This window comes from Actinia tenebrosa, unplaced genomic scaffold (genome assembly GCF_029948245.1).
Source record: "Actinia tenebrosa isolate PJP-AT-01 unplaced genomic scaffold, QUT_ActTen_1.0 PGA_scaffold4__44_contigs__length_22323623, whole genome shotgun sequence".
Taxonomy (NCBI): Eukaryota; Metazoa; Cnidaria; class Anthozoa; order Actiniaria; family Actiniidae; genus Actinia; species Actinia tenebrosa.
Genome location: NW_028292581.1, coordinates 15,900,546 through 15,928,437, shown reverse-complemented (window position 1 = coordinate 15,928,437; position 27,892 = coordinate 15,900,546). Strand labels below are relative to the sequence as shown.

General features: G+C 38.3%; 4 protein-coding genes and 1 long non-coding RNA gene across 5 annotated transcripts; 3 read left to right on the top strand and 2 right to left on the bottom strand.

Moving 5' to 3' along the window:
* The first annotated feature begins 1,410 nt into the window (after nt 1–1,410).
* LOC116298177 (uncharacterized) lies at nt 1,411–22,941 on the top strand. Its single transcript, XM_031706556.2, has 17 exons — nt 1,411–1,613; nt 3,073–5,028; nt 5,419–5,748; nt 6,439–6,551; nt 6,891–6,949; nt 7,376–7,536; nt 8,075–8,365; nt 9,575–9,705; nt 9,980–10,178; nt 11,407–11,517; nt 11,863–12,044; nt 12,115–12,237; nt 12,644–12,714; nt 12,850–12,890; nt 19,861–19,957; nt 20,411–20,510; nt 21,517–22,941. Exons 1-17 carry the CDS (start codon nt 1,547–1,549, stop codon nt 21,580–21,582), a joined length of 4,098 nt encoding a protein of 1,365 aa, XP_031562416.2. The 5' UTR covers nt 1,411–1,546; the 3' UTR covers nt 21,583–22,941.
* On the bottom strand, nt 13,598–15,802 carry LOC148907244 (putative ATP-dependent RNA helicase DDX4). The gene is made up of 4 exons (XM_089036412.1): nt 15,790–15,802; nt 14,870–15,174; nt 13,841–14,125; nt 13,598–13,678 (listed from the first exon to the last, which is right to left on the bottom strand). Exons 1-4 carry the CDS (start codon nt 15,800–15,802, stop codon nt 13,598–13,600), a joined length of 684 nt encoding a protein of 227 aa, XP_088892538.1.
* LOC148907243 (putative ATP-dependent RNA helicase DDX4) lies at nt 16,448–19,678 on the top strand. The gene is made up of 5 exons (XM_089036411.1): nt 16,448–16,487; nt 17,431–17,735; nt 18,480–18,764; nt 18,927–19,003; nt 19,603–19,678. Exons 1-5 carry the CDS (start codon nt 16,448–16,450, stop codon nt 19,676–19,678), a joined length of 783 nt encoding a protein of 260 aa, XP_088892537.1.
* Nucleotides 22,942–26,132: 3,191 nt separating the features above from the next.
* Nucleotides 26,133–27,613, bottom strand: LOC116298186 (uncharacterized). Its single transcript, XR_004197309.2, has 3 exons — nt 27,486–27,613; nt 26,567–26,659; nt 26,133–26,245 (listed from the first exon to the last, which is right to left on the bottom strand). It is a non-coding gene; the product is annotated as an uncharacterized LOC116298186 (long non-coding RNA).
* LOC116298185 (uncharacterized) lies at nt 26,653–27,490 on the top strand. Its single transcript, XM_031706566.2, has one exon. The coding sequence runs from the start codon at nt 26,805–26,807 to the stop codon at nt 27,462–27,464; it is 660 nt and encodes a 219-aa protein (XP_031562426.2). The 5' UTR covers nt 26,653–26,804; the 3' UTR covers nt 27,465–27,490.
* Nucleotides 27,614–27,892: the final 279 nt, after the last annotated feature.

Here is a 27,892-nt window from a genome sequence, read left to right as displayed (position 1 = left end):
TTATTTCCCGCCAAAAATTAAAAGAAGATCGGATAACACTTTGATGGAGACCTATCCATTCACCTATTGTTCTCTAAATAATTAGCTGTAATAGAAGAATAGTGTTGTGTGATTATTGAAACTATTCATATGAAGTTATGCGTAACTAAGCAACTAAGCGATTTATTGTCAATCTGTCGGCATATCCGTCATAGATTTATATCTCGTCATAGATTTTGTGATGTTCTTTGCCGCCGGCATTTCCGGATGCAAATTTTTAAGGCCGCGGGTTTTTTCCTTGCTGATTAGTTCAAAATATTATTTTTAACTTCGTAACACCAAAGACCTGTGATGGGATACCTGTGAAGGGAAATCTTAAGTCATTAATTAAAATCCAATCGTGAAAGTCCAAACAAAAAAAATATATATATATAGTTCCAGCTCAGTCTAAGTGAATGGTTAGTGATTTCAGAAGTTATTGATGCCGTGCCTGGCTAATATACCATTGTTTTAAAGACGTGAGACATTTCTGTATGACGTAATTCCGGTATCCGCCACGTGCTAGCGGCGCTCACATATACCCCAGGTATCCCAACAGAACAACGAAATCTTACTTAGGCTCATATTTGATCTAAATCTCATTCTTCCTTCAAAATGAGATGGACAGAGACCTCTTGGATTTCTTTCCTAGGGAGTAGTGGGTGAGGAAGAGCACAACCGGATGTAATAGAAGCCGCGATCCTTTGTCAGTGTGGAACCGGAACGTACATAGTAAACGTGATTCAAAGCGTTAAGGTTCTCGCGTGAGAGGTGATGCGTGATTCTGCGTTCAAATAGACGATCGTACACGTGAAGATTGAATCGGGTTCATGTTGCCCGTGTTTTTACAAGCGTGAATCGGGTTTACTGTAGCCTGCGTTCAGCAGGTTTAGTTCTCGAGAGAAATTAAAGCGGCTGAACGAGTTAATTCATAGAGTTTCGCAAAGTACTTCGTCTCCTTTGGCCTTTATGCGTCACCGAACGAAACGCTATTGAAAGTGTCAGCTGTTTGGCTGCACCTTGGGCGAGCCCGACTCTAAGCATCAATGCTTTCAAAATTTTGAAATGTGAAATAAAACTGATAATTCTAAATCGCTCACTTCGCTACTATTATTTTGTGGCCAGATTTCAAACCAAGTCCAGTCAAGTCCACATAAATTTTCCACCATTAAAAAAATTTCAAAATTTTATCGATTTGACCTCAGAAAACATCTCTAATTGTTCTTCCTAATCAGCGTTTCCCTTTCTGCCACACGTTCCCACGTTTTTTCTTCTTCTTTGAGACGGTTCCAAGAGGCTTTAGCTAAATCACTTCCGGTCAAGCCGTATAGCGTTACACACCAAATCAAAGAAATAAGTTTTCTATAAAGTACGTCACATGTCAAAGTTGAAACATCCCTCATTTGGCTCCCTCCGGGTGATATATTTTCAAATCTCTGGTCATTAATACTAAAGAAAAAGAATATCTGTCAGCCGTTTGTTGTAAACCCTCGACAAACCCAAGGCAATGGAATAAAAGACGAAGAATATGGATAGCTTTGCATGGCTTGGTGCCTTAACTTTGCTATTCGGGCTCCAGATTTGGCTTACGAAAGGTAAATTATATCTATTGAATTAGATTTGTTGTATTTAAGAGAGGATAAACAGTCAATACGATCACTATACTTGGCACATCATACTGACAAAGTTTTTTACATCTCTACGAACTAAAATATGTCAAGAAAACGTGTTTCTCAGATCTTTTAACTCGTTAACAGTGTTGCTCAGTTAATGCTTGACTAACGCCTGTGAAGTTTTTTTTTGAGATGACAATTCTCTATTGCTTGTTGTTGTGAAATTCAATTATTTGGAGTCTACCCTATCGATTTAATGCACCAAATTAAAAAAAAAAGATTAAATCTGGAATTACATGTACAGCAAGAGAATATGAAGTACTAACTTATATTCTCTTGGTGTAGAGCTTTATATTTAATCGTTTTGATACGAGCTGTACAGAAGGAAAAAACGATTAACTGCAAATTGAAAGCGTGTTAAGTTAAATCGAAAGCAATTGAGAAAACAATATTTATATAAGATCTGTCTAACTGGCTAAGGACGTTATGCTAGAGTTTAAATTAACTGATTTTCGTGTGATATTACTAGTAACTCAGTATCTCCTTTTGTCTTTTACTATAAACACAAAGCTTAATTATTTCATGAAGCCGATTTTTTGAACCAAATATTGAAAACTGTCAAAATATACTAATATTTTAATTGATTTTCCTCAGTGATAACAAAGCAAAATTCTTAACAAAATGAAAATGAAAAATTACAGTCTAATAAATCCGTTTTATCTTGTCGGAGTTTTATCAATCAACAGGCTAAATTTTCCCACAAAATAAATAAAAGTATGAGTTAAAAACATGTTTGTTTTTCAGATAATTTTACACACTTAGCTGATTTAGAGGTCATTTCGCTTCAGCATGTTGGTTGAAGCTATCAGATATTTGAGGGACAGACCAGGTTTCTTGGAACCAGCTAGGGAAAGCATAGCAAAATTCTGAATAGAAATTTATCTGTAGAAAGTATAAATATAGAACTGGTTTTCCACAACTGGTATTTAACTAAATATTTTTCACATGAGATAAAAAAAGATTTGAGTGGGCAAAGAAACGCAAAATGAAATTGTTCAGCTCAACAATGAAATTAACCGAAACCTCCATTCCTTCGTCCCTCCCCCCGCCACACTACTATTAGCAATGTTACGTTCTAAATGGTTTGCCTGTGGTGGGAGGATTGTTTATTGAGAGGAAGGGGTAGCAACAGGAATCTAATCTAGCCTATTTCTCTTTATTTTGAGCATAATGTTGTTGTCCTACAAGAGTACAGTATCATTTCTTTGTTTAACGGTTGTGCATGAGAAGACACATAAATGTGGATACAACTCAAGCAAAGAATGTTATTCTCAAGATAATGACACGTTGTATGAAATGGGAAAACATTATGCCCAAGGTAAAGAGTTCTATTCAAATAAACTTTATTCAATGAAGCCTTTTTTTCCCCTTAATCTAACAGCCCAAGACTTAGATCTTCTAGACAACAAAGGCAGAATCGATGGCAGCACATTCATCGTGGGATTCCTCACACAATTCTCGAGAAAATCTTCCTCAAGCATAGACAGTGTTCGTCTCTACATCACAGCAGACCGTTATGCACAGTCATTTATCCAGATACCAGCGATAAATAGCAACAAAATCGTGACCTTACGTCCGGGGGGGACAATGGCAGTCGATTTACCCGGGACAGTGCGCATGAGCCGTATAACCGGTACTGAACGCAAAGGTATTAGAATATGGACCAATTCTTCTGTTTCAGTGTATGGGATGAATTTTATAGACCAATCGAGTGATGGATTCCTAGCATTACCTTTAGGCCTGCTGGGTAACAGCTACATGGTCGTTACGTATACACCCATAATGCATGCCGTTGTCATGGTGATTGCCGCCTTAGGTGGAACGGAAGTGACGTTTAAGCTCAAGTTGTCTGCAGCCGGAAGCGTAACAGTGGAAAACAAGCAGTACAGAAATGGAGACTCGTTTAAAGTTATGCTCGATAAACATGACTCGTTTCAGCTTCTTGCGGACAGTGCCGCTGGGTCGTTGACTGGTACAAAGATAACTTCTACCAAAGCAGTGGCCGTGTACTCTGGTAACGACTGCGCGAACGTCCCCGAATCTCACGGCGGTTGTGACCACCTCGTAGAACAAATCCCTCCCTTATCGACGTGGGGGAGAGAGTTCCTCGTAAAATCTACACCTCAGAGGAATGCAGGGGACATTTTTGTCATCCTAGCGTCCGAGGATCAAACTCAAATACAAATATACAACGTGAATGGCAGCACGCTTGTCAAAACAATCAGTGCTGGCGAAACCTACGACTTTGACGCCGCATTCAATAGTAGTAGTCACGTGATCACGACGTCAAAGCCGTGCCTGGTCGTACAGTATGGTAAAGGACATACAGTTGACGATTCAAATTTCGCGCCTTTTATGAGTATCATCCCTTCAAAGAATCAGTTCTCGAATGATTATACTCTTGTAGTGCCGGAAGTCCAGTCTAGATCATTTAAATCGTTCGCTAATATTTTCGTGAAAAATGGAGAAACGCAAGATATCGAAGTGAAAACGACAAACTCAAAAGACCAAATAGTTTGGAAGAAGATTGCTTCGTCGGATTACTCGACTGCAACAGTGAGTCTAACGAGAGGCCAGTACCGTTTTTATCACAGATCGCCTCTAAGAGCATTTTCCATGATTTTTTATGGTCACGGAGATTACGAAGCTTTCGGGTATCCCGCGGGATTCCGTGTATATCGACCCCCGACACACTGTAAAACTGCAGTCACCATTCCCGCGGATAATATAGATAATGATTGCGATGGTAATGTTGATGAGGAGTTGTTGAATGGTAAAGATGATGACGGTGATGGAAGAATTGATGAGGATTTGGCTACTCTTATCCCTGAGATGGAAGCACCTTTCATGTTCAACGAAACGGACTGTAGTTCCCCTGAGGGTTTTTTTCTGCCGTCAAGCCCGGTACCCGACTACCGGGCAAAGGGAATGTGCGCTGTTAGAGGAAGCTTAAACATCGTATACACCGATAAAACTTCAAATATCCGAGGTTGTTGGGAGACGAAAACTCGCGAATGGTCCTTCACTGATGGATGCCAGAATAAGATCAAACTTAATCAAGTTATCAACGTTTTTAAACCAAACCAAATAAGACTCTCTTTTCCTTCCGATAAGATTTTCAACTGTTCGTCGCTGCCCAAAGATAATCGTTATGGGGTTCCTGTGGTGACGTCTGACTGCACGGGGAATGTTACAATGACGTACAAAGATAGTAACTGGGGCGTCATCCGGAACTGTGGATACCTGAAGCCAGTGAAGGTCACAAGGACGTGGACAGTAACAAATGTCTGTGGGATCAAGACTTCAGCGACACAAATACTGTCTTTCATCAACAACGGTCAGTGAATTTTAGTCAAAATAACCGACTGAGTTCTAACGCGCTCTGTGGTTGGTCAAAATGGCATCATTTTAAATGAATTCTAAGATGCGAAAGTTGTTCATATTTTTGCGCGTGCGCTCTGAATTTGCACTTTCACGCGAAAATGCTTCCATTTTTCTCTTCCCTTCCCTTCCCTTCCCTTCCCTTCCCTTCCCTTCCCTTCCCTTCCCTTCCCTTCCCTTCCCTTCCCTTCCCTTCTCTTCTCTCCTCTCCTCTCCTCTCCTCTCCTCTTCTACGGAACCGATGCATTAATCTACCTACTGAAAACGTTAACCAGCATCAAAACATTGTCCAATACTTCTCCATGCTCTGCCCAATAAAACCCTTCTCGCATTGTATTTTTTACAGTCATCAAGCCCCGTATTGTAGACATCAAATCAACAGTGTCTGCGGGCACGGACCATAACATAACATTAACCTGTAAAACCCAAGGCGATCCTCAACCAATCAACACATGGGTCTTACCTAACGGTGAGTACGTCAACAAGTCACAAACCATTGAAGATATCGAGGTCCTAGCAGACGACTTATCTCAGATAAAAAGAATCAAGGCTGTTCAGGATGATGGCTCGTTGATAATAACCGACGCCCGGGTGAGAGACTCCGGTTTTTACAGATGCATAAGCAAGAATATTGGAGGGGTTGCGTCTGGGGAAGTGAACGTCACAATTCATGACGGTAAGATCTAGATTAGGGGGGAGGGAGGGTAAAGACTTTTCGAAAAGAAATATTTCTGTGTTCATACCTTGATTTCAGTACTCTCGTAAGGCACGATTACGCGGAGTAATTTTCTCTGCAACTTGTCTCGAAACAGCGTTGTGACACACAAGTTGCAAGAGTGATTTACACGGTGGAACGGGGACGCAATCCTTACCAAAAGTCGAAACGAATTCTACTTTTGGCAACGATTGAGGCAACTTGTCTCGCAGCATTTTTTCAAAAATCGCTGTATAGGCTACACGCGCTGCAATAAAAGCTCCATGCAGCTCGTTGCAAGACAAGTTGCAGAGAAAATTTATCCATGTAATCGCGCATTAAGTATTGATTGGTTACAAAAGCATTCCCAAGAGAGTCAAAAGACAACAAGATGGCGGCCATTGTGGTGCGATTAAAAATCGATGCCAATACAATGGCAAATCGTTTGTTAAATAGTACCAACATAGAAACGATCGATGACGCAAAGTGCAAACGATAAATTTTTCTTTCTAGTTGACACAATTTCCTAATACCACTTCATCATTACGATAGTCCATATAAATTATCGATTTTTGTCAGAAATTTTATAATTGCAATAATTAATAGATCTATCTCCATAGAGAAGTTTGGCAAATCTTAATCTCCCGTTACGGTTTTCTGTTAAAATTGCAGATCTCGTTGATGTCGACGCCAGTATCACAATAAAGGACTTATTGTTTGATGAAGCTCTAAACGACAAAGACTCCTTACTGTACCGTACGATGGAACAACACATGAAGACAAATGTAAGACTATAGACACCTTATATATGGATTGAATATCGTACATTTTTTCTTGCTTGCTTGCTTGCTTGCTTGCTTGCTTGCTTGCTTGCTTGCTTGCTTGCTTGCTTGAAAAAAGAAAGGCTCACTTCCACAGCATCATTTGGGGTTGGGCCAATCTTCTGCCACATCAAATAACAAGCGGGTTACCTTCTACACCATATGGAGTTATAGGATCTACTATATAGCACCAAAAAGGCGAACGGAGAATTCCCACTACATTAAATGGGAAGGAGATTGTCACGATTTAAAGTTCCCATACTGGAGGGTAACGCTTCTGATACTCAAAAATCTCCTTTTCAGCTGACTAAAGTGTTTGAAAACATAACAGGATTCCAGGAAGTTCAGGTTCACGGATTTCGGTAAGTTTTAAACTTGATTCGATATGATCGTGACAACACATCACACGGACACTCTAAGTTGACTTTGTGTTATCATCCGCCTGGACTCTGATTGGATGGCGAAGTAGAATAATCTCGATTGGTTAAATAACCCACTTGATTGACACCTGGGTGTATTTGTATTGGTCTCCGCCAAAAACCGAAGGGCACTGGGCGATCCAACGCATTAATCACGGTTATATATCAAGTGCAAATCAGCAACGTTTTTTTCCTTTGTTAGCCTGGAAATCCCTAATTCCAAGAGGAAAAGTGACACATCAGCTTTGCAAATTTTCTCGATTCTGATTAACTAACAATTCTAGCTTCTCAGCTGCACGAAGGAAACAAAAATCGCAGCATAAGATTGGTGTTCACTGTCCGTTAATATTTTTCATTTATCTTTTGCAGGAATGGTAGTGTAAAAGTATTATTCAGAGTCGTGGTCAAGAAGAAAAACAAAGACGAGAAGACGTCACTTGTCGTACGTAAAGTTGGTCAGAGGCTCATAACAATGGTGAAGACAGGACGGCTAGGGAATTATAAGATCGAACCAACTGCTGAACTAAGAGGTTAGTATTTTTATTCTCTCTTCGTATCTGCTCTTTTCCGCTGTTATCTCTTCACCTCTGCTTTGCTTTGCTTTGCTTTGCTTTGCTTTGCTTTGCTTTGCTTTGCTTTGCTTTGCTTTGCTTTGCTTTGCTTTGCTTTGCTTTGCTGCGTTGTGTCGTGCTGCGCTGTGCTGCGCTGCGCTGCGCTGCGCTGCGCTGCGCTGCGCTGCGCTGTGCTGTGCTGTGTGCTGTGCTGTGCTGTGCTGTGCTGTGCTGTGCTGTGCTGTGCTGTGCTGTGCTGTGCTGTGCTGTGCTGTGCTGTGCTGTGCTGTGCTGTGCTGTGCTGTGCTGTGCTGTGCTGTGCTGTGCTGTGCTGTGCTGTGCTGTGCTGTGCTGTGCTGTGCTGTGCTGTGCTGTGCTGTGCTGTGCTGTGCTGTGCTGTGCTGTGCTGTGCTGTTCTCTACTCTCTTCTTCACTGTGCTGTGCTGTTCTCTACTCTCTTCTTCACGTAACTCTACACAATCCTTAGGCATTCCCAATATTATTTTTGTGCTTCTAGAAAAGCCACCTCCACCACAGGAACTCCAAGCCAGTGATATCAAGCACGGCTCAGTACATCTAGACTGGGACCCTCCCGAGCTTCACCATATGTTTGCCGTGTCGAGCTACTTGATTCAATACAAGAAATTTGGCGACAAAAGAAACTGGATGTCATATGCTATTGTCCATGGACAAGATCACAGACTCGATGGGCTGGACTCCGGAACAAGTTATTTGATAAGAATGAAGTCTAAGAATAAATATGGACACAGTGCACCAAGTGAGGGCGTTGAAGTAACAACACTCAACGGTGTGTTGCGTGACATCTTTATCTAAATGATTAAGGAATTTGTAATTGCGTTACGACCTCGATGTAACAACACTCAAAGCTGTGTTGCGTAACATCTTTGTCTAAATGATTAAGGAATTTATAATAGGCCTTTTGCAACAACAGGTCATGTGACCCTACCTCCCGTAAAAAGGGACGTTGTGTCAAAATGAACAAAAGAAATGGACAGAGCACCTCGAAATTAGTGAGAAGCCAAAGTTTCAGCTTATGACATGTAACACAGGAGAAATGGCATTAAATACAAAATCGAATATATTTTATATTCAATGCCATTTCTACCGTAGTCAACATTATAAGCTAAAACTTTGCCTACTTAGTAATAGTGAGGTGCTCTTTCGATTTCTGGTGTTCATTTTGACACAACGTCTCTTTTTACGGGGGGTAGGGTCACGTGACCTGTTGTTGCAAAAGGCCTATTGCGTTACGACATTGATGTAACAACACTGAAAGATTTGTTGTGTGACAACTCATATTTGATATCTCATATTTCATATCTAAATGATTGAAAATGACAATTGTATGACGTGCCATTGACGGCTTTATCATATTTGGATAATTTAGTAAATCCTGCATATATGCGTGACGCACGAAAATCACGACTTTGAAACCACGTGTCTCGAAGTCATCTCCAAACTTTGAAGTGACCGCACATTGTTGCGTGACACCCTTATCATATCAAAATGATTAAGCAAATAAGTTTACTTATAAACACCTGACATCTTCTCATCCTCGCTACCGCATGTGACAATATCACGTGACAATAAAACGATGACTGGATGACTTGATTGAGGCTTAGGCATTACTAACAACCCCCCCTCCGGGAAGATGTTTTGCTGATCATTTGGCTTGCGCATTATATAATCCACCGATTCTGCATTCATTGTTCTACCTTTCTAGTTACTGTTGCTACGTTTGATATACAGAATGGAACAGACACCGATTGCTGAAAATTGTCAATAATACATTCTAATGGTACATTAAGTAAAAACTTAATAACTACTGAAAAAATCTTATGAATTGGAGTTTGTTGGTCGGTTTGTATTCCATTGGGGAAACTACCCATTGTTTGGATGGACACTGAAGCATAGCCGGGATCGGTCTATTGTCACGTGATATATCTTGCCCTAAAGATCGTCGTCATCATTAATGACGTCATTCTTATCATTGCAGGCCTTACAAGTGCCGAGCTAGCCCTTATCATAGTAGTGCCAATACTTGTTTTGGTTATCATCGCAGTCATTGTGCTGATCGCCTGGAGAAAGAGACGTAAAAGCATGGGATTCCTTCCCGCTAACCTTGAGGTAAAAAGCATTTAGATTTTATCGAACTTTGGCTGATCTAAGTCAGGGCATGGCCAACTCACAGATCGAACCCTGAAACAACCTCTTGGCTGATCTAAGTCAGGACTCGGCTAACGTACAGATCGAACCCTGAAACAACCTCTGGGCTGATCTAAGTTAGGGCACGGCTAACGTACTCACATATCGAGTTGTGATTTAGCTTGGTTGGTCTTGAGACTGAGTAATTACTCCCTACAATTTTTCCACAATTAAGTTTTTAAATCTTCCATTTTAGGACGACGAAGGTGTTGTGCGCTATTCTCGTCCGACTGAGAAGATTGTCATCGATGGTACTTTCACGTGGAGGGAAATCCAGAGAGGTCGTCTCGAGTTTGGTCGAGTATTGGGGGAAGGGGAGTTTGGGATGGTATTAGAAGCAAACCTAACAGAAGATGATGGTAGCAAAAGACGATGTGCGGTGAAAAAATTGAAAAGTAAGAATTTGAAAGTGAATTTGACCTGGCCTGTCTTATCTAGTCGTCCTTGTCTTACGGTAACACTTGTAAAAAAGTTGCTAACAAACCTGTCGCTCTCGTTCCATGATCTAATTGAAATTTCCATGCAAAGGCAATTCACCTTTTCGGCGCTAGCTTGGATTGTGTTACGGTCACCAAAAAGTTCGAACATCGTTCTCGGATTTCCATACAAATTCACTGACTTTAAAGAGAAAATTTAGGTAGATTTTTTTAGTTAGCTATCCTAACAGCAGTAATAAAAGCTTTAATCAAGCTAGAAAAATGATTATTTACTTGTATTTAGAGAACTAATTAAACATTAACCAAGTAAATAGTTCATTTAGAGTCAGTACACTTGTACGGAAATTCGAGAACGATGTCCGAACGTTTTGGTGACCGTAACACAATCTAAGACAATTTATACCCCGTGAAGGCTAGCGCCGAAAAGGCGAATTAGTATCGATAGTATAGTCAAAGCAGCTCAATTTGGAGAACAAAACGAAAGAAATTCAATCTAATGAGAATTGGAAACCTATTGTTCTGTCCTCCTGCATTTCGACGTGCTGCAGGGGGTCTTATTTAGGAACACAACTGTACCATGATTCCATGCAAATGGTTTAATACCCGCGTTGACGCGACGCTTCCTCCCATAAGGTGGTGTTACACGGGCCAACTTGCAACGCTGATTTTTCGCGCAACGCTGTTGCACGAAAAATCGTTGCCGTGTAACATAGCGCCGAGGACGATTTTTCGCGCAATATTTCACTCTGCAACACGTTGAAAGTTTTTGATCTGGCTTTAAAAACTTGCAACGCAATGACGAATTTTCAGCAAATCGATGTGTGTAACATGTCCATCGCCGATTTGACGCGCGACAAAATGGCGCCGACTGTAGAAGAAGTAAGTTTAAACAGTACAGCAACTGCAACGATTGACTAAACCTAATGAAACGGATAAGATGAAACTTTTGGAGCTGATAAAAAATGATAAAAGCAAAAAAAGAAGAAAAAAAGATAGCCGTGAGTGAGTTGGCAGCGCGTGGACTGAATACTAAAGTAAATGTTGCGCGAAAAGTTGTTCCCGTGTAACATGTCGCAAAAAATCGACACACAAATGCCGCAATAGCGTTGCACGAAAAATCGGCGTTGCAAGTTGTTCCGTGTAACACCACCTATAGGCCTCATGTACTCACGATCGATTTTAATAGGGTTGGCGAGCAATAGCGACATGAAGGACCTCCTAAATGAGTTGGAAATAATGATTCAAGTGGGAGAACACAAGAATATCGTGAATCTGATTGGTGCTTGTGCGACAGGAGGTGAGTTTTTAGGAGCAGGCGTAGCTCAGTTGGTTAGTGCGCGACCTTCAGAACTTGAGGTCCACGGTTTGATCCTTAGGATCTCAACGTCTGTTTCGACTTCTCTCTAATCCGTGTAGCTTCAGCTTTGAGTCGTCTTAAAACAGAGCACTGATGGAGAGAGGGGGAAAAGTGCGCACCGTCGGCTTCCATTGATAGCAGTTGAATTTCAACTGAAGGAACTACCGACGTTAAATATAGGTACTTTACCTTTTAGTTGTTCACAACTGATCGTTTAAAGAAGTTAGAACCACGTGACCTGATAGTCAAATGCCTCATTGTGACGTATTTGATACTTCTTTTAAGATGGTCCCTTACTGGTCGTGGTAGAGTTCGCTTCCAACGGAAGTCTTCTTCGCTACTTACAGAAGCAAAGTAGTAGATCTTACGGAGACATGGCGGAATATGTCGTCCATATACCCCCCGCAGAGAGGCTAAAAATAGCCTGTGACATCGCTAACGGTATGGCTCATTTGGCTAGAAGACGGGTAAGTGTCGAACAAAAATGAATTAACAAAACATTATCCCATTTAATGGTTTTTCTTTGTGTTATTTCAGTGTATTCACAGGGATCTCGCAGCTCGTAACGTACTGCTCGATGAAAACTGGACGGCCAAGGTCTCTGATTTTGGTTTGTCACGTGACGTCTATAGCAGTGCCGTGTATGAGAAGACTACAGGGGTAGGTAACATCAGCTAGTCAAACTCTGTCCGTCAGGTGCTATCGACCACGGAATATTCTATTGCATGGTATTAAAATGACAGGTAAACACTGCCCGTCATGTGCTATCTACCACTGAGTATTCTATTGCATATTATACAATGACAGGCCAAGGTTGTCCGTCTTGTGCTATCTACCACAGAATATTGTATGGCATGGCATCAAAATGACAGGCAAAGATTGCCCGTCATGTGTCATCAACCATTAATATTCTATTGCTTGGTATCACGAGCTGAATGAATCCCATGAAACTCATTACCAGCCTACGATGACGGGCAAACACTGTCCGTCACTCCTTCATTTCAGCTATCAATCAGCTGAATACAAAATCTCATTAACAGGCTCGTATCATCGCTTTGTTTCATAGGGTAAACTTCCAGCCAAGTGGATGGCCATTGAAGCTCTCGAAGCAGGACTAAACACCACTCAGAGTGATGTGTAAGTACAGGCTTGGGCTTCCTGTCTCATTACTTTAGTGCAAGACTTTATTGACCTTTAGAAATGTCACACTGTAATAAAGTTTTGACTCGTTTTTACAAATAATGTTTTTTGTTCTAACCTCGTTTGCTGTAGATGGTCATTTGGTGTGGTTCTTTGGGAAATAGAAACTGGAGGTAAGATTTAAAAAATAAGGGGGGGGGGGGTGGGTCAAATCACGTGCCAGACATAAAACGATTCTTTCACAATAGACTTTTAAGCTGAGCGTAAATTTTCCCCCATTTCATGACCACTTGTCATTCTCTTGATAATAAGATTCCATGTTTGAGTTGTATCCATATTCATGTGAATAGGTGATGATACTCTATAGTTTGACTGGAGTTCTGAAATGCCAAAAGATTACGCCCATACGTACTGAAACTTATAAATAGACCCTTTTCGAGTTCCAAATTACCGCTGTGTTTCTTGATTACAGACTCATTCACTCAGGATTAGCCTCAATTTGTGAAAAATATTCATGTGTTCCAGTCAAGGTCTGTCAAGTTTCAAAGTGTTCGTATTGTTGAAGTTGTGCATTCTTTACTTTACCATTGTTATTTGTTAATATTTACACTGATGCAAGGCTAATCCTGTGCAAATGAGTCAAGTGTAATCAAGGAACACAGCAGTAATTTGGAACTGGAAAAGGGTCTATTGGCCTTCATTGTTCTCAAAGCTCTTCCAAGCTTTAGTGGATAAAAATTTCTGCAAATTGTGTTACACCAGTCCTCAACACCCCAAAGTTTCTTCCTTTCATTCCACAGCAAATAAGTTAATTTTCTGTTAGAGATTCTCTTTGCGACATCCTGACTTTTTGGTCACAAATTATCTCAAATTTCAAAATCTACCTTAGATTTGTTGCCAAAATATACAGAATCTCAAGCATAACATGACTATGTATCATATCATGATGGCTGTAAAACATCTAGTAGAAATCACAAGTACATAGGTAGTCCAATCGAACTACATTCCCCAACTTCACTCACAAAACCAACAATTTGTCTGCCAGAGAAAATTGCACATCTTGTAGCACTTTATTGCTTTCAGCGTACTTCAATCTAACTGTCATTAAAAAATACAAGCTTACCACTCCTTTTTCAATAAATTGTTTCAACCGTCCAGGCGTCGCAACGAGCAGATTACAGCCATTCTGTATTTGTCTCTGCTGATGGGCCACAGACACACCACCATAGCATACCACAGCTCGTAGCATAGTGTTATGGGAAAACTTGCGACCTTCCATATAGATCTGATTAGCCAGTTCTCTTGTGGGCGCAATGACAACAGCTTGTGGTGTTTGGACATCTGTAAAGGATCCACTTACCAGACCATCGTTCATCATTCCAGTCATAACAGGAAGTAAAAATGCTGCCTAAAATAATAGAAAATAACTAAAAATTAGATCTGTTTGAATTTTACTTATGGTAATAAGTTGATAAAGTTTTGCTAGCAACATGGTTTTACAGAAAGTCTACACCATCGCCTGATGGAGGCTTGCAGAAGCAGTTGAAATATAGTCAACTTAAACTGCCAGTATCGTGAGACAAATAAATAAGTATAATCATTGAAGGAAAATATATTTAGAAATGTTTAGAATAGTGGCAAGAGAGATTGCTCCCTCACTATACACCCTCACACATCCCTATTTACTTTTGATTCATCGAACAATCAGGGAATAGACACAGATTGCAGAAAATTGTAAATGTCTGTCTCAGAATCAATACATTCTAAAGGTCTAAAAAATCAATAACTACTACAAAAATCTTATGAATTCAAGTTTGGTGGTCAGACATTCTGTATTCCATGTATTCTATTATGACTCAAGCATAGCCTGGATTGTTCTATTGCCACCAAGGTTGGCAAAATGGAAAGAAAATAACAGCTTTATTAGCCACTGGCTACAAAAGGCTGCCCCTGAGAGCAGTGAGAGCGCTCGTCCACAATGGAGTGGTAAATGCAATAACATTTTTTTAGAAACTACACTTACTGTATTTTTTAAATTTCTTATATATAACAAACGCTGTCCTTGATTTGATCATCAAGGTGAAGCGGGTTTGAGTCCCACCAGGCTTAAATCACTCACTCCCTAACCCGTGTTTCACAGCGATTTACTCACAGTTTTTCCTGAGCCAGTCTGTGCACATGCCATCACATCTCTTCCAGCCAGAATACTAGGGATTGCATATTTTTGTACTGGTGTTGGCTTGTGGTAATGAGCTTTCTTCACGTTACTTAGGAATGTCTCATATAAATTTGATTCTTCAAAAGTTTTGATTGGCTTGACAGGGTTGTCCCCAGAGACTTCTACTGGGATGGAGTCGTACTTATCAAAGTTGATGCCCTCTTGAATGGTTCTGAAGATGGCTTCTTCACTGTCCGATGGTGTAGGAGGGACATAAGTAACAGGAGCTGGTCTATCACCTAAAAAGAATCAAAAAGAATATTATGATTTAAGGTGACTGCCTATTTTTGCAAGTTCAATTGGAGACCATGACCTGCATGCTCAACAAAACCACTGATTAACCTTCAAGATTTTATTAAGAAACCATACACATAAAGGGACTTTACTTTTTGTAAGATTATTGATACAACTCCTAAAAACAAAAAAATAATTGGGGTCGGTAGGTCAGATTTTGTTTTTCACTGATACGACAGTGAAAAATAAGCTTACTGGGAACCCTGTGGTGCATTTGGGAATGAGAAAAATATTATGGTCGGCAAAATTGGGCAAGAGAATTAGAGTCAGCCGTGCAACAGGAAACATACTTATTTTTTGTCTGGCCCTATATCATTTTTTAAATCTAATTAAAGGGCCACTTGGACGAAAATCGCTCCAAAATTAAAACTCTTTCATTCGAGCTGGAACTTTGCTGAAATAATCTTGAATACATTAAGAATCACCCACTGGAATATCTTTCTGATATTCGAAAGGAAAGGGCCAAAATTTTACGATTTATTTTCGTCCGCCATTAATTTCTTTGTGTCACGGCCAACGAGTCATTATGTGCAGCAGTTTTACGCTGTGACGTCATTTACTCAACACTGTCATGTTAGTGTTGTTTTGACTATACATTTCTTGTTAAATTACCTGAAGTTTATTTGATGTTTTAAACGCGTTATCGTGAAAAGAATCTCTAAACAGACTTTTTTTAAACCTTTGATACCTCTTCAAATATGATGGAAACTCCTTTGGACGCTCGCTTTGTCAATCCTGAAGAGTTAGAACCATAAGTTATAATGTATGAAGATGAAGCTGAACTCGTAGAAGAAGAAGCAATGCTTGGGAAGAGGTTTTCATAAAAATTCCTTACGTTCATTTCATTATTTGTATTTGCTACGTACTGTCCATGATATAAAGATCTTAAATTTGAAGTTTCAATGTAATCTAATAGTGATTGATGTTATGAAAACAACCGATTGCCTTTTGAATTCTGCGTTGTGATATAAAGATTTGTGACAATATACTTAGATCTGTGCCGAATAATTTAGAATGTGAGCTCGTAATTCTCCTAGCTGATTTACTACAGAACGGTTATTATTTGCTTCAAAATGTTTATTATGCATTGAATAGGTACAAACATACGATTATCTAATATCATCTTTGTAATAGAACATGTCAAAGGTTTCTTATTTATTACTCGCGCGACAGCGGCGTCTGTCACTCAGCTCGTAGATTTTTCTTTCATTGTGTCGGATGTCTCGGGACCCAAATTGTGGGGTTGCTCTTTGCCCTTGTATGTAAACATACCTTGAAAAATTGTTATCCTTAAAATGATTTGAATAAATCCCGAATATCTCAGTCACTTCGCGCGATGGAACCGCTAGAATCTCGTCCATGCGTCCTACTTTGTTTTGACTCTTGGCGTGCCGAGATGTATTGAAATGTTCGAATTATGATCGTCAGTATTATTGAAACTGAAAAATTTCAGCGCCTAGACGTTGTTTGGTCATATAGTAGTTAGGAAACCGAATGAAACATTAAATATTTTCTGAATAAACCAAATAAACCGAGTTTTACGAACATGGCACATACATTACCCACCAATGTTTTGGTTTGGGTTGAGTAAATGACGTCATAAGTACTTGTGCCAGTCTTCTTGAGTCGAATTCTGGGATTCAAAGAAATTAATGGCGGACGAAAATAAATCGTAAAATTTTGGCCCTTTCCTTTCGAATATCAGAAAGATATTCCAGTGGGTGATTCTTAATGTATTCAAGATTATTTCAGCAAAGTTCCAGCTCGAATGAAAGAGTTTTAATTTTGGAGCGATTTTCGTCCAAGTGGCCCTTTAATTAGATTTAAAAAATGATATAGGGCCAGACAAAAAATAAGTATGTTTCCTGTTGCACGGCTGACTCTAATTCTCTTGCCCAATTTTGCCGACCATAATATTTTTCTCATTCCCAAATGCACCACAGGGTTCCCAGTAAGCTTATTTTTCACTGTCGTATCAGTAAAAAACAAAATCTGACCTACCGACCCCAATTATTTTTTTGTTTTTAGGAGTTGTATCAATAATCTTACAAAAAGTAAAGTCCCTTTATGTGTATGGTTTCTTAATAAAATCTTGAAGGTTAATCAGTGGTTTTGTTGAGCATGCAGGTCATGGTCTCCAATTGAACTTGCAAAAATAGGCAGTCACCTTAAATCATAATATTCTTTTTGATTCTTTTTAGGTGATAGACCAGCTCCTGTTACTTATGTCCCTCCTACACCATCGGACAGTGAAGAAGCCATCTTCAGAACCATTCAAGAGGGCATCAACTTTGATAAGTACGACTCCATCCCAGTAGAAGTCTCTGGGGACAACCCTGTCAAGCCAATCAAAACTTTTGAAGAATCAAATTTATATGAGACATTCCTAAGTAACGTGAAGAAAGCTCATTACCACAAGCCAACACCAGTACAAAAATATGCAATCCCTAGTATTCTGGCTGGAAGAGATGTGATGGCATGTGCACAGACTGGCTCAGGAAAAACTGTGAGTAAATCGCTGTGAAACACGGGTTAGGGAGTGAGTGATTTAAGCCTGGTGGGACTCAAACCCGCTTCACCTTGATGATCAAATCAAGGACAGCGTTTGTTATATATAAGAAATTTAAAAAATACAGTAAGTGTAGTTTCTAAAAAAATGTTATTGCATTTACCACTCCATTGTGGACGAGCGCTCTCACTGCTCTCAGGGGCAGCCTTTTGTAGCCAGTGGCTAATAAAGCTGTTATTTTCTTTCCATTTTGCCAACCTTGGTGGCAATAGAACAATCCAGGCTATGCTTGAGTCATAATAGAATACATGGAATACAGAATGTCTGACCACCAAACTTGAATTCATAAGATTTTTGTAGTAGTTATTGATTTTTTAGACCTTTAGAATGTATTGATTCTGAGACAGACATTTACAATTTTCTGCAATCTGTGTCTATTCCCTGATTGTTCGATGAATCAAAAGTAAATAGGGATGTGTGAGGGTGTATAGTGAGGGAGCAATCTCTCTTGCCACTATTCTAAACATTTCTAAATATATTTTCCTTCAATGATTATACTTATTTATTTGTCTCACGATACTGGCAGTTTAAGTTGACTATATTTCAACTGCTTCTGCAAGCCTCCATCAGGCGATGGTGTAGACTTTCTGTAAAACCATGTTGCTAGCAAAACTTTATCAACTTATTACCATAAGTAAAATTCAAACAGATCTAATTTTTAGTTATTTTCTATTATTTTAGGCAGCATTTTTACTTCCTGTTATGACTGGAATGATGAACGATGGTCTGGTAAGTGGATCCTTTACAGATGTCCAAACACCACAAGCTGTTGTCATTGCGCCCACAAGAGAACTGGCTAATCAGATCTATATGGAAGGTCGCAAGTTTTCCCATAACACTATGCTACGAGCTGTGGTATGCTATGGTGGTGTGTCTGTGGCCCATCAGCAGAGACAAATACAGAATGGCTGTAATCTGCTCGTTGCGACGCCTGGACGGTTGAAACAATTTATTGAAAAAGGAGTGGTAAGCTTGTATTTTTTAATGACAGTTAGATTGAAGTACGCTGAAAGCAATAAAGTGCTACAAGATGTGCAATTTTCTCTGGCAGACAAATTGTTGGTTTTGTGAGTGAAGTTGGGGAATGTAGTTCGATTGGACTACCTATGTACTTGTGATTTCTACTAGATGTTTTACAGCCATCATGATATGATACATAGTCATGTTATGCTTGAGATTCTGTATATTTTGGCAACAAATCTAAGGTAGATTTTGAAATTTGAGATAATTTGTGACCAAAAAGTCAGGATGTCGCAAAGAGAATCTCTAACAGAAAATTAACTTATTTGCTGTGGAATGAAAGGAAGAAACTTTGGGGTGTTGAGGACTGGTGTAACACAATTTGCAGAAATTTTTATCCACTAAAGCTTGGAAGAGCTTTGAGAACAATGAAGGCCAATAGACCCTTTTCGAGTTCCAAATTACCGCTGTGTTCCTTGATTACACTTGACTCATTTGCACAGGATTAGCCTTGCATCAGTGTAAATATTAACAAATAACAATGGTAAAGTAAAGAAAGCAAAACTTCAACAATACGAACACTTTGAAACTTGACGAACCTTGACTGGAATAAATGAATATTCTTCCCTAAATCGAGGCTAAGCCTGAGTAAATGAGTCTGTAATCAAGAAACACAGCGGTAATTTGGAACTCGAAAAGGGTCTATTGATTTAACTTTCTGTAACGGCAACAAAGATACAGGGGCTGGGTTTCCTGTGGTTTCAGTCCAAACTCTACTCTTTCTTTCTCTTTCCCCTTCCGTTATTAAATATCTTACTTCAAATTTTTGTTTGTCCTGTACTAGGAGGGCTTTCATTTATCAGCGTATGGAAACCACATGGAAAGCCCCACCCCCCATGGCAGAGGCAACAAATGCATAACCCCCTTTCATCATCATGCAATAGTTCTCAGCCCCCTTAATATGTGATAACCGCCCTCCTAACCACTTTCTCATGATCAAAATAAAGTAAATCCCCTTAAAATTTTAGCCGCCCCGCGTCTTTCCTTCATGCGCTAATAAATGAGAGCCCCGTAAAGTAATCATATCGTCTTATTCCTCTAGCTTGCATTCCATATCCAGCGTTCTCGGTCATGGAGATGTTGAGCGCTTTAAAACAAGGATACAGACTCGAAAAACCGGAGGCTTGTTCAATTGAACTGTAAGTTGAGAAAAGGTTTGATCCTTCAGATAATACAACTATGTCTACAAAAAGCAAAGAGGGAGCAGACCAGAGCTTTTCGGAGTTTTTCTTCCCTGAATTTGACACAAAACACAGATCTTTTAAAATAAAAATACGTCACATATCCTTAAATGTCTCCCTTGTTATTAGTTTTCAGGAACAATTAATTCAGTAAAAGGGTTTGAAAACATTGAAAAAGGCATGAATTTGCATGGATTTAGTGTGAATTTTTGGCGCCAAAACGCGTTGATAGTTTAATGAATTTATACATTTTTCAACGGATTTGGAGGGAAATTTCGGAGCCAAAACGCGTCTGCTCGCTAAATCAACCCCAGGACTCTCTCTCGCTACGCCACTGTCTCTTAATATACTATAACATAGAGAATATTTCTACCACCTCCCCTCTGACACTTTTAACTTTTTTTGCTTTAGGTATAACATTATGTTAAGATGCTGGGAAGCCAATCCCGCCCTACGGCCTTCATTCGATGATCTGTATATTGAGCTGCACTGTCTAAAGGGTTTTGTACCTGTAAGTATACGTATTTAGCTTCATAGGATGCCAAGAGATATCTAGGGAATACACCTCTTTCGCTTGGGCGTAATGTTTTGTTTATTTCAGACCACGTGTCATTTCCTTGAGTATCATTTCTTTGTTTGGATGCAAATAAAACAAATAATCCTATTCTCAAATGAATGACAAATTTATGTATAATAATTGTCTAGCTTAGAATAATTCAATAGTAATTATGTCAATCTTATTTCTTATTATGTCTAATTTATTTTATAGCTTCATAGTTTATCGTAAATTTATCTTGTGTGTATGTTATTGTAAAATAGATAGTTTTATCAATAGGAGAAAAGCCACCTCGTGGATTCTATTGATTAAACCATTATTATTATTATTATTATTATTATTATGACACGTGGTCTGGAAATGTCAAAACAAACGTCCAATCTAGTGAGGTCTATTACTCCAAGTTGTGGTTTTCATAGCCGCCATCTTGATTACCAAAAAGACCAAGTCCTTTCATTATGTCATTAGTTATTGTCATTAGAATCATTGAAAAGCAGCGATTTCACTTCGAATCCTCTGTTCCTCAGAGTTAACCTCCATTTTGTGTAAAATCATATACGTGTTCCAGTGAATGTCCGTGAAATTTCAAAGTGTTCATATTGTTGAAAATGTGCGTTCTTTACTTTACCGTTGGTATTTGTGGATATTTTGATGCAGAAATGTGGCTAATTACCCTAATTTTAAAAATTTGAGAACTAAGACTCTTCATAATAAAGTCTTCAAACATGTTCAAACGTGTGTATTGAGGCTTTGCACTATCACGTGATGGCAGCCATGACAGGAGGCATAGCATAGAGTCTTTTTCTCCTGGGAAACTGAATTCTTTCTCATGTAAATCAGATGAGACCAGATTCAATTGTTCCTGCCTCCAGTCATGGCTGCCATCACGTGATGGTGCAAAGCCTCTATCGATGGGCTCCCTGTGCCCAGAACCTAAAACCTGTTTGTGTATTGTTTTCAGAATTCCAGCTCAAGTTATTATGAACACATGGAAGGAGGAGTGGCGATTGGAGAAACGGATGCTTGATCAAGTATTCCTCGAATTAATGTAGAGTGAAAATCTTTGACTCTGTTGACAATTATTTGGGGCGAAAAGCTGTCAAAACAATGAAACCAGAATACCGAAAAAAGTTGATTTTACGAATAACAAAATGAACGCGGAGAAACTGGGAACTAGGATGAACATTTTTATTTCAGTCTTCTCCTACACAACACAGAACCTGAAAATATAAATTTAAAAAGAGAGAGAGAGATTTTTTCCTGTAAGTAGGCCAAAATAGAAATTTTTTTGCAATAAATAATGGGGCCATCTGGGGAGATTTAAGGTGTCTAGCCGCTATATAGTTGTGGCTTTGCAAACTGGTAGTTGTGGCTTGTGCGGGCTGAAAATAAGGCCATGTACTAATGCCAAACTTTTGTTGACAACCGCTGTGTTTGTCTTCTTTTGACGTGGCAAATTCATGAATATTTAAGCCCGAAGAACGACGAATGTGATTTGGAGATTATTAAGAGTAATGTTTGGATTTCTTGATTTTTGATATTCGTTTAGACGCAAGAAAATAACAGTGAATGATAACAGAGTCCAAATTAGCCATTTCGAGGTTTAATAAAAGACTGAGTGGAGTACGGTTGAATTTGCATTGTATTTTGGGACTGTTATGGGGAAGAATCAACCCCATTTTGGAAACATGACTCCTAAACAGTCCCAAAATTTACTGCAATGTCATCTCGTAGTTTTAATTTTTACGCAAATTTGATAAAAACACTAAAATTTGAGTGTGTATTGAAATTGCTTTACAAACGTACTTCACGTACGGAATTTGTGTAGAGATTAAGAAAACTAGCATCTCTTTGCATACCAAAACGCTCTTGAATTCCAGTCAAATGTGCAGGTGCAAATATTTCTTTCACATGATCGACTACCATCACTCTCTCCAATCTCGTACCCATTGCTCTTTTTACTGCGCATGCTCGGAGAACAAGATTGTGACATCTCATAATTTTAGATAATATTATTTTGTATCAATAATGTTAAGCGGTATTTACTTCGGAATCGAATTAAATGAGTAATAAAAAGATTACTGAATAAGAAATAATTTTCTTATTTTTCTTTAAAGTATGGAAGTACAATAAACGTTTAAGAGGAAATGTTTTTCAATAATGAGCAATAATGGCAAAAAGCGCCAAAAACTAGACTTTCGTATGAGTTTTGATCCCAATTTTCGTTTTGGGTTAACACTCAAAACCTTTTTTAAACAGTTAGAAACTGATGTAATATGATAAAATGCCTGTTTGAAGCGGTATTTTCAATTGTACAAAGATGTTTTGTAGCATTTGTGTTAGAATGTTGTTTATGGGAAATAAGCAAATGAAGGCCTATACCTCATTTTCGAATAAAATTTTTGCTTTGGGTTAACATTTTGATTCCACTTTCATCGGTCATCTCCACTTCCAAACAAGTTAAACTTTCTGAATAACAAGATTATAGCCTTGTACAACAGCCTTTCTTCAAGTATATTAGTTTTTGGCGCTCACTGCTTGAATATGAGAATTCTCTCTTAACAACAATGGAGACAAGGATGCGACCAGATTTCGTACGACTGCGAAGAATCCCACGAAACGACGTACCTTGACGTGACCATGACGACACGTCCTCGCGAAAGGGTACGAGAATGCCATTGGTTTTCATATTGGAGCGAAATCTACTCTATGCGCAATACTCTAGTTTTCTTCAAGTTTCAAGATGTCAACGGGAATTCATCAATTAAGCTTAATATATGCCAGACATTCTATGGCTTGCTCTCAACAAAGAAATTTATCCCACTAAAGATTAATCAACATTACGATGCTTTGAGGTTAGCTTAGCGTCATCAGCCATCAATCATTAGATAAAGTACGACTAATTAATCGTGACAAGACTCATTACAGTCAAACCAGCCAATACGTTCCTATCGAGGTTTAAACATTCAGTTTATTATTCGAAGTTGGATTTTCACCTTACTTTGAAATTTGCATAAATGAAACGAACGTAAAGTTGTAACCTCAAAACTTCGGCAAAATGTATATTTGTGTAAGGACTTTTTGACCAAATTAACAGAGCAAACATATAGCTACAAACAGGTAGCTACAACTGTAGCCGAAATAATTTTGGATTTGTACGTATCTGTGAAGAACTAAATAAGCTTTTAATCCGATCCCAGATTTCAAATTTACGTTCGTTTCATTACTAAGTGCAAGTTTCAAAGCAAGATGGAAATTAAACTACCCTTGATAGAAACGCATGAGCTGGTTCGGACTATGTGATATTTTTTAGACATATTTCGTGAAAGGAATTTCGTAATAGGAATTTTTTTTGCATTTCTTTACCGAGTATCGCTTTCTGTACATTTAGCTAAGGGTTGTAAATGTGATTGGATAAAAGTGCACGGAAAAATTTGGAAGCCATTTCAATGTTTAGGTATTTCCCCAGACAACCGACACTCTCCTTCACCTCCCAAAGCGAATATAAGCCAAACAGCAAAAGGTAGTTCATTATTTTTTCAGCCAGCAATCAGTGATCAGTCATGAGTTTCACGGTCACTTCCTCTCACTAAATTTGCTTTCTTTTCATAACTGATATCTGTTCTGTTTGCAATTGCCAAAGTGATTGGTAATAGCAGCCATGTTCGTTGAATTTCACGAAAAATGACGTGCTCCGAAATGGGAAAACATTATACCGACACTAGAGACACTACCGTTTACGCATGCGTGCATTTCAGCACGTTTTCTAAGAATTTTGAAGAGTTTGAGTGAAAAAATAAATGTTTGTTTTCTCCAAGTATACAAAAACGTTCGAGAGTATACTTTTGTCAGACCCCAAGATACTGTATTAACAAACACAATATGAAAGAATTAGCCTTAATATAAGTTTCAAGCATGGACACTAAGTTTTGACATTTTGTGAAGTCCAATTTATCAGGCATGTTTGAAAGTCAAATTTCATATGTTTTGACTCGACGTTTTTCACTCGTGTCCATGAGATTTATTTCGACCGAACGTCGACCGAACGCCGGCCGAATGGTGACCGGAGGACTAACGATTTAAGATAGATATCTATAAGTACAGATGATAAGAAAAAAAGTATACTCAATATTATCTAGAAATACGAAATCATAGTATTCGCAAAATTTTGAAATGCTTTTGTTTAATGAGTAAAGAACTTAAAGAGGAAAATCAGATATGGATATTGACTTTGGGAATCAATACAGATTGGCTAAAATATAAATATACCAAATTGAATATTTTTTTATATTCATAAATTTACTATTAATTTACTGAAACTAGCTTGTAAATTTTTTATATCAAATGTTTTTAACGAAGTGCTAAATTAAATACAGCTTTCAAAAATAGACTCAAATCGTTATCTGAAATATTAATATAAGCAAATGGTAATAGGTTTTTTAAAATAACTTTACTATAGGACAAAATCTTTTTAAAATCTTCAAGTATATTTTTATTCAAGATGTTTTAAACGAAGTGCCACATTCTTTATTCGAGGCAAAAATAGAATCAATTTTCTGACTTAAAAATCATGCTGGCTACGTTTAGCGACTGGTTTCCCACTTACCAAGTATAGACGTAAATAATAATAAATCGAAGCTGTGGGTGTGCCTAATTTTCAGTTTTTACAGACTTTTGTTTTGACTTGGGCTTGTTTTTAACTTCTGAAAAATCCATAACAATCAATTAATTTTCTTTAGCAATGCCTATGCGTCTAAGTATTAATTATAACAAATACGGTATGGAAAAATTGGAAGATTTTTTGGACTCATAACGTTTGATTCTTTTAACTCTTCCATTTGCTTGAGTTTTTTCGACCGCGCGCGCATTCGATAGGCATTTTTGTTTCAATTTCGCAAGATCAGAGCAAGTTAAATATTAAAAAGCCAAAAGGCATGTACGAGATAACAGTAGATTTACAACGGATGAGCTCTCGGCTTTATTTAGATTATCTTGTAAAGAAAAAACCTTTCAAAAGAGGAGTCTCTGGGGTAAAAAAGCTTGAGAACAAATAAATGAAACGAAAACTAAAAATTCTAGGATCCATTTTCTTCTTCTTTTTTCTATTGTTTTTATAAACCCATATTTTAAGCTTTTACAAACAATTAAGCAAAAATTTTACACATAGATGTTAAATCTTATTTTTTTCAAACTGTAAACAAATAAAAATCAAAAGCAATTTTAAGATTAACTCTCTAGTTAATGAATTTTCGAATATTCATGAAAGCACTAAAAAAAACCAGGTAAAAATGTACCCCGCAATAACCACAAAAACTAGTTCTCTGATCACTAAAAACGCCGTTAATGGTTTTTGAATCATAAAAGTATTTCGAGTTATTAGAGTTGATTACGTACGCGTCGTGAGAAAGGGTAAGAGCTCATCGGTCATGCTTCACTTGAACCGTGAAGTTAGATGAATAAAGTGAAATGTTGAGTCTATAGTCTTGGTTCTATAGACTTAATCTGGATTTCCATCACTGTCTGCTATCTTCTGCCATCCACAATCTTTGGACAGTTATCACGGGAATGCCTGAAGAGTTTTATTCAAACTTTGATTTTAATATTGGTGTGAATTTTACAATATCAATAACGGCTTGGAACAGTTCGTTTCTTTGTTTCGTCTGGTTGTTTTACGCTTTGGATCACCAACTCTGGTTTGACACAAAAATTTATGGGACTTTAATATCACATTGCCGTCTGATTTTGACGTCGACTCGACGTACATCACTTGTATTCTGTCAGTCGAGTCCGAGCGGATGTAACTAAAGGACTTTGTCAAGCTTACTTTGAAATAATAGCCTTATAATATACACAGCTCTCAGAGAAAGTGCAAAATAGATTTCCCACTGTGCTCAACAGAGATCATTCGTGGATTTTTCGATACGTTGAAAAATGTAAGTATTCATTCGACCAGTGTGAAATACACTGTAAATACATTATCTTGCGGCGTCTCACAATTGAATTCCACATACCTCTAATTCCACCAAACATCAATTGAAAACGTTGGGAAATTTGGTGTAAAAATACTTGGGTCTTGTGACGTGCATAATGCCATCTCTAGTGACCTAAAAGTTCGCAGAAAAATTAAAAGCAACAAGTCCAAAGTCAAAGCTTTAGGATTATCTTACAACAGCATGCTTAACTGAAACCGCACTGGCAACGATCTGGATCAAAAACTGTGTAAGGATATCATTTTTATACGACGACAAGATGGAAGAAAGCAAGACTAAACGACCCCGCTATCAATACACGAAACGCCAAAGAGGATTCTCGATTTGCCATTCGAGTTCAACGCTACCGACGACCGACAAAGACGACGCTCAAAAAATTAAAATTAAAAAATTACCGTCAATATTAATTCACAGTGGAGACGTCGATTCTGACTTCTCGGAAAAGCAAAAAACTTCATATGACTGCACGCATCTTAACCCGAGTAACACTTTAGACGCTGCAGTTGCTCAGAATAATTCTGGTTTGCTAGAACGACTTTTGACGTCTGCAGCGAATATCTCTCTCGATGGACTGAACGCAAGTGGAGGGACTCCGATTCATGAAGCTGCTTTCCAAGGAAAGCTATCGTGTTTAAGGGTTTTTATGAAGTTTGGTGCAGATGTGAATTTACGAGATCGGGAAGGATGGACACCATTACATGCTGCTATCTGTGGTGGTGATCCTGATACGGTTTTATTATTATTGAAGTATGGTGCAAGTATTAATGCTGAAGCCAACGATGGTATAAAACCTATTGATATGGCTATGCAAACAGACGACCAGAGGATTGTGAATTTTTTTATGAACAGAAATGAATCCTTACAAGAAAAAGAAGGAATTGCGCCACTGGCTATGGAAGAGGGTTTGGAACCGGATTAAATTGAATTTACCAAAATTTACCTGAAATATTGTAGAATTTATCTACGTTTACGACTATTGTCGTACGGCATTACAAAAAAGACATACGAATTCTCCAGTTAATTAGTACAAGAATCGTAGCTTTAAAGTCATAAGACCAAATTTAAAGACTAAATGACCAAAAGGCTTTGCATTTTTCACTTTATTTACAAAGTCACTCAAAGTATCTTCAAAAGTTCGACGTATTCTTTCGGCAGATGGCGCAGCCGTGAATATTTTAAAACAAAACAAACTGAATATAATCCGAAGGATAGCATTTCTAATTCAAAACAATACGGGCAAATCGAAAATTGAATAATTAAGCAATTAAGGAATAAAATAGTCTTTAAAAAAATGCGAAATAGAGGTTTATAGGAATATGTGTAAAATTATAGTTTTGAATAAATATA